This window comes from Sarcophilus harrisii, chromosome 1 (genome assembly GCF_902635505.1).
Source record: "Sarcophilus harrisii chromosome 1, mSarHar1.11, whole genome shotgun sequence".
Lineage (NCBI taxonomy): Eukaryota > Metazoa > Chordata > Mammalia > Dasyuromorphia > Dasyuridae > Sarcophilus > Sarcophilus harrisii.
In genome coordinates, this window is record NC_045426.1 from 75,409,713 (window position 1) to 75,422,789 (window position 13,077).

The 13,077-nt window shown below is 36.5% G+C and overlaps 1 protein-coding gene across 8 annotated transcripts in view; it reads left to right on the forward strand.

Moving 5' to 3' along the window:
• TNS3 (tensin 3) overlaps window positions 1–13,077 on the forward strand; it is a 378,141-nt gene that overhangs the window by 263,786 nt on the left and 101,278 nt on the right. For all 8 annotated transcript variants that reach the window (XM_031957264.1, XM_031957267.1, XM_031957260.1 and 5 more), the window contains one exon: window positions 8,200–9,450. In XM_031957264.1, the coding sequence (XP_031813124.1) occupies window positions 8,200–9,450 (1,251 nt within the window). The remainder of the gene's footprint in view (window positions 1–8,199; window positions 9,451–13,077) is intronic.

Genomic DNA, 13,077 nt, shown 5'->3' on the forward strand with positions numbered 1-13,077 from the left:
AGACAGAGGTTCTCAGTTTGGATGAGGCAGAAACTCAGTGAAAGGAGAGAAAAAAAATTAGGGGGCCCAGGAAAATTTACCTTCCTTCCCTATTTCCAAGGAGGGAGCTAAACCACAGGCCTTTGATCCCCATAAAATTAGAATGGATGAATTAGGTCAATGAGGATAATAGATATATCAGAAAGAATGAGTGGGTCACAAATAAATACTTTGGAAAGGCCCTTGGAACTTGAGAGTTTATTTGGGGATTCCATTCAGACAGTATAGTTTCCTGAATATTACTGACCAAACATGATACCTCTGAATCAGGGAAATAAATATGAAATTCACATCCTTGTCCATGAGGGAGAAAGGGGAACTAATTGTGTAAACATATAACTCATCCAAACAGCAGTTCACATTTGTATTGACCATCATGATTTACATTAACATTGGACTATATTCATCTCATCTGTTTGAGACAGGTAGAAGTATTGAGCTCTCCATATTACAGGTGAAAAAAAATGTTCAATGAACAGAAGTTAAGTGACTTACCTGAGATTACACAAAAGTATATGTCTGAGACAGAACTTGAGCTTGTGTCTTTTAAATTTAAGCCCCATGTTCCTTCTATTATCTCACATTTCTTCTCATCAGCCTGACATGCAGAGATGTTATAATATAGCTACTGCAGTCACAGTTACATTGTTTCTATTTATAATATAAGCACCAATCCATATACTGATAATTTTTGTTTTTATATCATATGCATTTCCTTTCTCAAAAGCCATTTCTCATAACAAAGACTAAAAATGAGAACAGATCAGCTTGTTAACTGCAGTATTGGAAAAAAGTTCAACATTATACATAGAGTTCCATGCCCTTTGTCTCCAAGCTTTGCAAAAAATTGGGTGACATCCATCCATCCATCCATCCATCTAAATACATGTATCTGTATATACAAAACTTAAAATAGAAGCCAAGTAACCTTAGTGGAAAGGCTGGATGCAGAAGATAGCCTAAGCTGAATCTTTAAGGAAGAATTATGACCCAAACACCTGATATCATCCCAATTAATAAAGGGGATTCCCAGAGGTGATATTGGGGAGGAAGAATGCATTCTAGGTATGAGTGACAGTGAGAGAAGGGGAAGTTGAGTGTCAATTATAAGGAGCAGAAAGGAAGCCACTGACAGAACAGAAGAGTATCTTGAGGGGATTATTTATAATAAAGTTACAAAAGTTGGTAGGAGCTAAGTTAGGGATAACTTGAAACTCCAAACCAGATGACTTTACATATGATTCTGGAGGTAATAGGAGTCTTTGAGTATATTGGTGGCAAAGGCAAATTGAAGAATTGATATAATCCAATCTATTCTTTAGGAAAATCATTTTGGTGCCTTTGTAGAGGATAGATTGCTTAGTTTAAAAAGGCAAAACTCTCTCATCGCCATCTAGGGCCATCTCCAGTTGTCCTGATCTATATCTGGCCACTGGACCCAAATGGCTCTGGAGGAGAAACTGAGGCAGGTAACCTTGCATAGACCTTCCTCACTTAAATCCTTTTCACTTGAATGTCATGGCATCACCTTCTTGATGTCTTTTTCAAGAACAAATTGGAGGAATTTCAGGCAGGGAGACAAATTAGGAAAAATGTCTACCGTACTTCCCTTTAAATGATAATCAAAGATTATTAAAATTTATTTTCATATTGTGATCAGTTTAAACATAATTCTAATCTTTTCTTTTTTTAGATTTTGAATATAAGCTAACTTATAAACCACAATTTAAGTGTTATTTAAAGTGATCAATGGTTTCCAGAAATTTTTATTTTAAAAGGAAAGCATTTAAAATACATACATACACACACATACACACGTACACACGCACACACCATGACCTCATATTTTAGTTCATGTTGCCAAATATTATCTCATTTTATTATAATTTCATGTACCTTATACACTGTGCTAGAATAAATATTTCTGCTATTTCCATAATGGATATTGTAATATTTCTTTCTTTTTATACCTGTTTGTTTTCAAGTGTATGATGGTACGTAATGTGCTCCTTCTTCTCCTACCTCAACATAGCCCTGTTTCTGGAAAGTTATAGTTGTAAAAAATGTGAGCTTTTGAGTTAAAGCACATTGGAAACATATAATGCTGTCCACCTCATGTAAACTGTTTTACTGGTGAATTCTGTTTACTGGGTGGTACAGAATGACTCATTCATGGAGAGGTGAGTAGGATAGTGTTCACTCTATGTGGTGTTTTTGAAGTAAGGCACTAATTTGGGTTTGGCGCTTATAAAAGAACATGTGTTTAGAGAAATATTGCCCTATTCCTCAGCTGTAATTCAGAGTATATTGCAAAGATCAATGACCTTTGTAATTCTCAAGTGTCAGTGAACCTTCCTTTCTTTTCCATCCCCACTCCACCAAAAAAAAAAAAAAAAAAATACAGTAATAATATACTCCAATAGAAAAATGCAATGTATAACTAGTTCATATTCTTTTAGGAAAGTGTGAAACATTGATTATCTGTTACATAAAACTTTATTCAACAAATACAAAGAATTTTGTATAAAAGGAGAAAGATATGGTCTGGAAGGTGAAGGTATGGGGTTGAATAAGATGGAAAGAAGGCAGAAAAGAGAGGGGAAGAGAGTGTTTCCTTCATTAAATTGTAAGGTAATTTTGTGGAACTAAACTTCCCATATTCTGTGCGGTTTAGTCCTGTCACACATGCTTTGAAATGCTAATTAGCACAGCTTTCAAAGCCCTACATAAATGTTTATTGAATGAATTAACTGATTAATCTTTGTTCTCTTTATTCTTAAACAGTTCTAATATTTAAGCCTGGAGAGGTATTTTTCTGAATGAAACTGAGCAAAACTGCCCACTTAAAAGGGAAAATGATTCTTGGGCTTAATGGTTGTGTAGCCAGAGAGCTCTCTGCCTTGTTCTATAAAATCACACTATACTCCTTTAAAATGTGTTGACATATTTTAGTAAAACAACCAACACTAAGTCCTCCTGCCAACTTATTTTTTTTTTCTTAAAGACGTTTTCCAACTGAAGGGCAACTACTTTTCTTTGCTATACTACAAAATAACTATTGTTCTAAATATTTTGTATCCTCTGTATTTTTTTTTTTTTTTTGTCTTTGACGTCCTTGTAGTACATGAAGTTTCTATACTCCAGATATCTGTTATAGAATTCCTTCCCTCTTGGCACAGATGTTATAGGAACCACCCTATTTGTTATACTGTGACCTTAAGATCACTGGTTGAAGGTAGAAGTTTAAAGCCTAGAGTTGATACATGCACAACTGTGGGCAAATCACTTAATGTCTCATCCTTAAGATCATAAGATTGAGTGCTGGGAGGAACCTTAGAGGTCATTTAGTCCAAGAGTTCCCAATCTTGGAATATGTTTACCAATAGGGAGTAGGACAAGCTTGTTAAAGGGGAAAGGGGAGGAATTTGGTTAAACTTTTTACATTTTTTCTAATGGGCAATAGGCATGACAAAGTCTAGCATTATTTCCTTTCTTATTGAAAAAAAAAGTATGGGAGATTTTATTAAAAAACAAGTATTTGGGGACTAAAAAAATGTTGGGAACCTCTGACCTAATCCTACTACCTCATTTTACCCATAAGGGAATTGAGGTTTAGAAAGCCCAATAAGCTTGTTTAAAGTTCCCCTTTCTCGTAAAATGGAACTATTAATGCTTGCACTACCTACCACATAGGGCAAGGTTTTTGTAAACTACAAAATGTTGTAAGAGCTCTGATTTGTCATGTGAATTAATCCTCTAATAAAGTCCTGCTTAGAAATCTGGAGACCATGAATTCCCAACTTATGCCAACAGAGAACAAGCTCTGGTTGGCCTGATCAACTCATATTTGGTGATACTTTGAGTTGATTAACATTCCAAGCTCTTCTTAACCTATGCTCTGGACTGCAGAGGGGCTGAAAATATGTATTATTTGGGCTCTAAAATAATCTCTGTAGTCCAACTAATTTCACTTAGCAAAAAATGGCCCATTATCTAGAAAATGATGAATGCTAGTTCTCTGCTATATGACAGTTCCCAGGAGGGAATCTTTAAACGTTTAATTACTAATATCCTTCTTGAAAATATGTTCTAGCTGCCATGTAGAGTAACACTGACTAATCCCAAGAACATGCTGAGGTCAACCAATTTTTCCTTAATCAAGGACCTTAATCAAAGACCAAGATTTCTCATTGTTCCCTAAGGCATTGAATTCCCTCCTTTAGTATTTTTGGTGATTATTCCATAATACTTATACTTTCAGATAGCTTCTTTTTCTAGAATTACTTTATCTTTCAATTTTGACATAAATACTGGTGAGAGAATGCCAAGTTTAGAATCAGTAAAACTTTGTTCCTATTCATACACTGTCCCATCTATACCAGTTGTATGGCCCGTATAAAGCCACTTAATCTTTCAAAGCTTAGACAATTCCATGAGACTATAAAGGGCCATTTGAATTCAGTAGAGGGTGTCCCTTCTCTATGAATTATTCCCATTTTGATGAAAAGATTTATTTGGACTCCCCAATGGGAGCCCGAACTTTAATATTCTGTAGTAGGTTAAAATGGGAAAAGAGTTGGAGTGTAGAACAAACTTCAAGATTTTCATAACTCCACTCTTTCTTTCACTTATACCCATAGCCAATCAATTGCCAAGTCTTGTCAGTTTTTTGCTTCTATGATATCTTTCTCATTCATCATTTCCATTCACACAATCATCACCATTATCTCCTCTCATTTGCCCTGTTATAGACGTATTGGTCTCTCTGTCTCAGATCTCTTCCCCACTCTCTAATCTGTCCTCCACACAGCTGCCAAGGGAATATTTCTAAAGGGCAGGTCTAACTAAGTATGTCAATATGTTCAATAACACACCCTGTTGCCTTTATGATAAAATTCAAACCTGTTTGGCATTTAAAGCCCTTCCCAAACTAGATCTAACCTACTTTTCCAGGCTTATTACACTTTTTCATGCTCTGTCATCCAGCCAAACTGGACTTCTTTCTGTTCCTCACAACAGACATTCTATTCCCTCTTTGTCCATTTACACAGACCAGACCTTTTCTTACCTATATCCCGCCTTCATGGAATGCATTCCCCTCCCCACCTCTATAGCTTAAGACTGTTTTATTACCTTTCAAGTCCAGATCAGGCTTCCCCTTCTGTGTGTCTTACCTTGATCCCCAGCTGCTAGTACCTTTATTCCAAATTACCTTGATACAAGCATGTTCTTCCTCCCAATAGAATATAAGGTTCTTTAGGATTGAAGCTGCGACAATTTTATCTTTATACCTCTACTACCTAGTGTTTTATCTCACACAGGTGACTCCTAGGTGCTTGTTCATATATTGTTTATTTGAGTGAATCTTAGTAATTTTTTATTTTTAAGTACTATGTATATATATATTATATATGTATAAATATAAAATATGTATATATACATAAAATATAAAAAATTTATAAGATTTTCTTCCATGTATATTACATAGGCATTTTATATATTACATATAAATATATGTATTTCTATAGATATTCGCATATCATCTTCTCCATTAGAATTTGAACTACCAAGGGTAGGGACCATTTTTTGCCCTTAGCTCTAAGTATAATCAGTGCTTAGTACAATACCTAAATATGGTAGGTATTTAATAAACTCATAGTGACTGTGGGACTTTTAGGTACTATATAATTTTCTCCTTTGTATTACCAGCCTTAGCAAAATGCTTGTTGGCAGTTTGTAAATGCTTATGAATTGTATTAAATATTATTTTTCCTGTGGCAAAACAACAAACAAACAAAAAAAGTATTTCCAGACCCAATTCAGAAATATAGGAATAATAAGCCTATCCTGATAATAGAGTCCTCTTGGACTTACTTCTTTAGTGGCTACCATTTCTGCTGCTGAAGACCCTGATATCACCCTATCTAAGCACTGGTAGTCAGGCTTCTCAATTGCATAGACCTCCAATGAAGCCCCCTTAGTTTCTATTGTTAGAGCTCCTACTTTTGAGACCTTTCAAGCTCTAACTGTTTCATATCACTGATCCTAGGAATAACTTCCCTCTCCGTGGTCAAAAAAAAAAAAAAAAAAAAAAAAAAAGGAATGCTAGAACTCAAAAGATAGTCACTTCTGAACAGAGACTCTACAAGCTTCCCCAGTGACATCTCAAGGTGACATTGGCCTATTCAGTTGTGACCAATCAAACACTGCTCATACTTAGTTAATATTTCCAGTATCCTGGACTGTTGTTTGTAGACAGAAATTATTGATGTGCTATGTAAAAAGTATTTCAGGTATATCTTAGAGAACCTATTTTCCACGTATTCTTGGCTTTATTTTTATAGTAGTGAAACACTAATCCATTTCGTCAATCTTGTTGTTTATGGCAACTTATTTTTCTTTTACTAATTTCTTGTTCTTACTAATTCAGTCCCCCTTGAGTGATTAAAAAATAACACACTGAAAAATGAAGACCTCGGTACACAGTTCTTACAAAATAAATTCATGGCAAATTATAAATTTGACAATGTAATTATTTTCAAATATATAATCATTTCTGATCATGTGTAGTATGACAGTCAGGATATGTCCTCTCAATTAATATGCTCTGTTCTGGTATTGATCAGTGCTCAACTTACCCATTAATGTCAGTAACCATCTGAAGAATCTTCATTTTCACATGAAACTCCACAAATAGATGATAGATTGGTGATTATGGAGGGCAGATATCATGAATTTTTAAAAATCAAGTTTAAATATATGAGAAAGTAAGACAGTTGCTTCTTTTAGATGATTTGAAGAATCATTTTGTGTTGGCTCAGAGATTTAAGAGTTTGCAACTCAATAAATTTATGTATATACTTGCAAGTGACTTTTTACAGAAACCTGATGTGGGCATAGACCTTATAGTAGGCACTTTAATCTTGCCATCCAAATCCAGCCCTATAGATTTGTAGCCCTATTTGCAAGTTCCTTCTGAATGCTAAATTTTCTCAATTGTAGTGAAGATTTTCTTTTGTAGAATTGAATTATTTTCAAGGTCTTTGGTATACAATATTACTTTCCCCAACTCTCTGTCATACACACATATTTGCACGTGCGCACACACACATACACACACTCCCCATTCCTTATAATCCATCTTCCTATATTTACATAAAGCTGTTACATGATTGCTCACCTTGAGCCAGCTACTCACCTGCTTTTATTACATCTGCTATGTAATACGATAGGATTTCTCTGTCATTATTAAAGCCAAAATAAAAAAGAAGCACTATTCACATTGATTTGGTTATTTCTTTGTACACCTTAGCCAGACAGGTATGTGCTCTGACATGCTGCTTAGAAACACATGCTTTTGATGTAGTGCTTTACATTTTTTTCAGGCTTTGGAAAGAAGGGTAGGGGAGAAACCCCAATAGTCATTGACCCACAATAATGCATTCAGCATAAACTGACAGACCAAGAGCCCTGAGACACATGCTTAAAACATGTCTCTCCTGAACGATTCAGAAGCCATGTTCAGTCTGTTGTGGAATGTGTGTTCGTCATGTCTCACAAATTCCAGGTGCCCAGAGAGTGTGGTTTTTCAAATCTTGTTATTGTATGACTACAATTTCAGCGCAAAGTAAAATAAAGCAGAGATGGAGAAAACATAGTTGATGGCAAGCTCTTTGAGCTGATGTTTTTGTTTGCCTTCCTCAACTTGTTCTGAAAAGAGGAGGGAGGGGGGAGGAAGGAGGAGGGGAGGAAGAGAAAGATAGTGGAGAGGGAGGGAGAGAAAGATGGTGGAGGAGGAGGGAGAGAAAGATGGTGGAGAGGGAGAGAGGGTGGGAGGGGAAGAGAGAGAAAGGAGAGATAAAGGGGGGGGAGGGGACACAGAACGATAGACAAAGACAGAGAGAGAGAGAGAGAGAGACTGTGTGTGTGTGTGTGTGTGTATTTACTTTATAATACCTTTGTTATGAAGTAAAAAGTATAGCTTAGGGTGGTACAAGAGTGCCAGACCGTGGTTCTTAAAGCATGGTACTCTTCCAAGCTGATGGAATTATTGCATGCATTAGTCTCTGGTGTAATACAAAAATGTTTACCTCTTCACCTCTAGAGGTGTTTTGGATTTTTCTCTAACCATTTCTTTTTTTCTTCTCTCTACCAACCCAGTATTACACACCCAAGGTCCCATTGATGGCAGCCTTTATGCCAAAGTGAGGAAGAAGAGCCTGTCGGACAACAACATCCCCGGTGGGAGCCAGGTCGTTCCCGTGACCAGAAGCCCTGATCACAGTGACCATACCCTGTCTGTCAGCAGTGATTCAGGCCATTCCACTGCCTCCGTCAGGACGGACAAGACAGAAGAGCGCTTAGCTCCAGGTGCCAAGCGAGGCTTGAGCCCACAGGAGAAGGCAGAACTGGACCAGCTTCTCAGTGGGTTTGGCCTGGAGGACTCCGTAAGCTCCCCAAAGGATATGACCGATGCCCGAAATAAGTACAGCGGGACTCGTCACATAGTGCCGGCCCAGGTTCATGTGAACGGAGACTCCAAGCTGAAAGACAGGGAGACAGACATCCTTGATGATGAGATGCCCAATCATGACTTACACAGCGTGGACAGCATCGGGACTTTGTCCTCTTCGGAAGGGCAGCACTCCAGTCACCTGGGAAACTTTACTTGCCATAAAAGTAGCCAAAATTCTCTCTTATCAGATGGCTTTGGGAGCAACACTGGGGAAGATCACCATATTGCCCTTGCTCCTGACCTGGGCATTGGGGTAGATCCCCTTTATGAACGATCATTTGGAAATGGTGAGCCCAAGCAGGGTCAGCAGCTCCTGAGGAACCCTGCAGCTCAGGCACCGGCCTATGGACAGGGAACCTATTCCACCCAGACCTGGGTGCGCCAACAGCAACTGGTGGCAGCCCATCAGTACAGCTACGCCACGGAGAGCGAGGGGAGATTTGCCATTCACAGCTCTTCAGAGAATTCAAACTATGTCCCTGCCCAGTCCAGGGTCCCCCTAACTCCCACCAGAGGCTCTAGCAGCAGGGATGCTGTGCAGAGGGGCTTAGGGGGCATATCAAATCCTAGTGAGGTACCTCAGCACTCTTATCCAGAAGGTTTCAAGCCTAGGTTAACACCAGAAAAGGAGATAAATGGGGTGGATGTGGGATTGAATGCGGGAATTTTACCAGGATCTCCAACTCTGGATATCGACCAATCCATTGAACAGCTCAATAGGCTGATCTTGGAACTAGATCCAACATTTGAGCCCATCCCAACTCACATGAATACCATGACAAGTCAAACAAATGGATCTGCATGTCCCGACAGCAAAGCGGGAGGAGCTCTGCGGGCAAACCACAGATTTCTTGAGAAGGGAGATAATAACATTATCAGGAATTCCAGCCAACATGGTAGGTTGCTTTTGTCACATATTACTGGAATGCCTTAATCATGTACTTCTTTCAGTTTTTACAAGAGAAATTTAGGTTGTTCCTTGTTAAAGTTATGTGAATATCAACAGTAAAGAGATTTCTCTCAAAATGTTATTTGATTATAATTTATTGACACAAGAGTATGAAGTGTGGCAATCAATTCCCTAATTCTGGTCCCATCTCTGACAACTTCTCAGTGATAGGCCTTCTTTAGACCATATTTTCTTCATTTGTAAACTAGAGTTAATCATATCAGCTTATCACATTTTTAGGTGCAAGATTAATACAAGTATAAGGTCTTATTTTTATTAGAAAGTTGAGCAATAATCATTTTTACAACATTATTATAATTGATTCTAATTCACTTATTCCAAGATTTAAAAAAGACAAATCCCAGGAAGTTGCCTGGTTAAGTAACTTTCCCAGGATAATATCACTCAATTATCAGAGGCAAGATTGAAACTTGGTCCTTTTCTTTCTCTCCACTTTTACCATATGTTAAAATTTTCTCCCCTTCATCTCATACATTTAAAAGTTTGGAGGGAACATGATCACTTAACAGACTTTTCCCCCCCCTTTGAGTAAAGTGGTTCTCATGTTTAAAAGGAAGAATAGAGCCAAAAGAATCATCTACAAGAGAGCATATTCCAGCAGGAATGTATTGTATGGAAAATGAGACTCTGAAATGAACAGGATGTGCCAAAAGTGTATGATAGCTTCATCCCTTTTGCATTTTCCAGCGTGCATAGCATGAAGCTCGGTGTTTCTTACGTTAGAAAAAGTCAAAATAAATTGTTACCAAGTCTCTTCAAGCCATCCAAACATAAGCTTTGTTTTACTTTTAAATCATTCTGAATTTTTCAAGATGTTAAGAATTGACAATTGTGATTTTTTATGGGTATTTCAAGATGAACATTGAATGAGAAGAAGGAAATATAAAGAGCAATATGGTAGTAAAAGAATATAAGGGTGGAAGTAAGAAATTTTATTTTCAAAGGTTTCAAATATTGATGATAAGGATATACAGAGTTTTCAATGTTATTAACATAGACTTAGCCAAAATATTTATCTGAGTTAAACTCATAATAAAAAAAAGTTATTAAAATTCTTAAAATATTTATCATATTTTCGTTACTTATTTGGGAAATCATTTAGAACTAGAGAGATAGCATGAAAACATGTTTTGCATAGTCTAAAGTACTATGTAAATATCAATAATTATTATAATTCTTGTTTAATAATATCTGAACAGAAGGCTTAACTTCACAGAAGCTATCAAGAGTTAGACTGTCCTGGGAAGTGGTCAAGCTAAAAATTTTCCTGGGACTTTATTATTGATTATAATCTTTTTTAGAAGGAAATGACTTGCTTAAGAAATAAGCCTTCCATGCATGATGGGAATGGAATGTGTAGTAGAGGACCAAGAATCATACTGGGTAATATTACAAGGTTCAAAATTGGCCAAGTATCACAGACAGTGTTATAGTACTCCTTTCTATCACACTCTTTCTGGGTAGAAACAAAATCATTAAAACATTTTCATTTTTATCTATAAAACATAAAGTTGGCCAGTCACTACTACTAGATTAAAACCCCTGTATAATATGGGACTATGCCCTATCTAAACTTTGTGTATTCTCTTGCCATCCACCTTCAGCACATTATGTATCTAGTAGGTGCTTAATAAACATTTGCTAATAGAAATTAGTAAAATATGTTTAACATATATTAGATTACTTGCAGTCTAGGGGAAGGGGTGGAGGGAAGGAAAGGAAAAGAAATTGGAGCACAAGGTTTTGCAAGGGTGAATATTGAAAATTATCTATGCATATATTTTGAAAATCAAAAGCTTTAATAATTTTTAAAAAGAAATTATTGCAAGAATTGAATGCATAGGACAAGATGCACAGGTGCTTAGCATGATATCTGTTACCTAGCTGACAATAAATGCTAATTGACTGACATTGATTATTTCAAAATCCAGGATCTTTTGATCATAAATAGATACTTTGACCACTGATGCAGATTATTACCCTTCCATGACTATACTCTCTTCCTTTACATGTTTAGCTAGTAAAAAAGAAATGCTTTCTTTGCTTAATAGGACACAGGATAGCCTTTAAGAACCTAGCATCAACCCCAAGGCATAATGAAGCATCTGAATTAGGTGGGAGGATCAGATAGTCAAACTTAATTTGCATAATTTTTAACATAACAAGGCAAAAATTGCACGAACAGAACAAAGGATTAGATATCATGAAAAGGAGGTAGCTACACATCTGATTACAGGTGTCTGGAACATGTTCAGAGACTGGAAATGATAAGAAAGCCAGTGCTTTGAAGGGGATCCAAATACTTTTGAAATGTATCAAATTTAGTATGGTGCCCAGGTGAGCTTTTTTTGTTTAGTTGTTTTTTAAGGATGGTATGTTGAACTCTTCCAAGTGGTACGCACTTTCAGTTCTATTATGTTGAGTGAAAGGTTTTACTCATCCAAAAGGCTTTGCAAAAAAATGGCAGAGAAATACCATTCCCTGTCTAGCTGAGACCATAGCCCTTATCTCATATGTACAGAGGAGTACCTGTGGACATCTTCTGCAAAGGCATAATATTCTGAGAATTACAGGATCACAAATGTAGAGGAGCTAAGATCATCTAATCACATACTCTCATTCTATAGATAAAGAAGTGAAGGTAATGTTATTTTGCCCAAGAACACTAGATAATATTCATGAGGGGTAAAATTTGAAGCCAGATCCTCTAACTTCTCCAATGAACGAATTTGTCTCCATTTTGATGAATAATTCAGGCTGGCTATTCTTCATACCCTCGGGGTGGATACCATCCCACTCTCTACCCTCTCAGCTCTCTTTCTTTTAGTTGTAAACTCTATGGATTCAGGGATTATTCTTTTTGTTTCTATTTTGGGTCCCCAAAGTTTAGTACAGTGCCTAGTGCCTAGTAAATGCTTATTAAATGCTTGGCTTGCTTCTTATTCAAGAATTAGTTTTTACTGTTCCATGCTGCTTCCCATAAATAATACCTAACAATAGTGAGTTTCCTATTTTCCTAAAAACATATCCTATTTCTTAAAGACATATCATCTTAGTGTCTACAAAACTCCATTCTTAATAGCATTTGTGTTATTTATAAATCATTGAAATTCTTCATATTTATTGAAGCCAGCTGTAAATTATATGGATTAAGTTTAAATCTCTTATGATAGTACCTCAAGGACCAGTGATTTTTTAAAAAATTGTATTATCTCCAACCAAACAGATCCAGCTATTTTATACCTTCATTATAATTTTTTTGAATTGCTCTGGCCAAAAATATTTATTAGATGGTGGCCTACCCTCTGGGGAAGAGCTTCTTTGACTTTGAATTGGTCCTAGAATAAGTAGATGGACCCATATTTAAACCTTTTACAGCTTAGGTGCCAGAACTTCCCACTCTGTTGTAAAATTCTTCTAGAAGCTTAAGTTACTTCCACACTGAGATATCTGAGGTGGACATTTTTGCGTCAAAGGCCAAGATAGTACAGGAGTTCAGAAAAAATACAATATTTTTTAAAATGTACTTTACTCTTGAGTGGAAGTTTAGTTA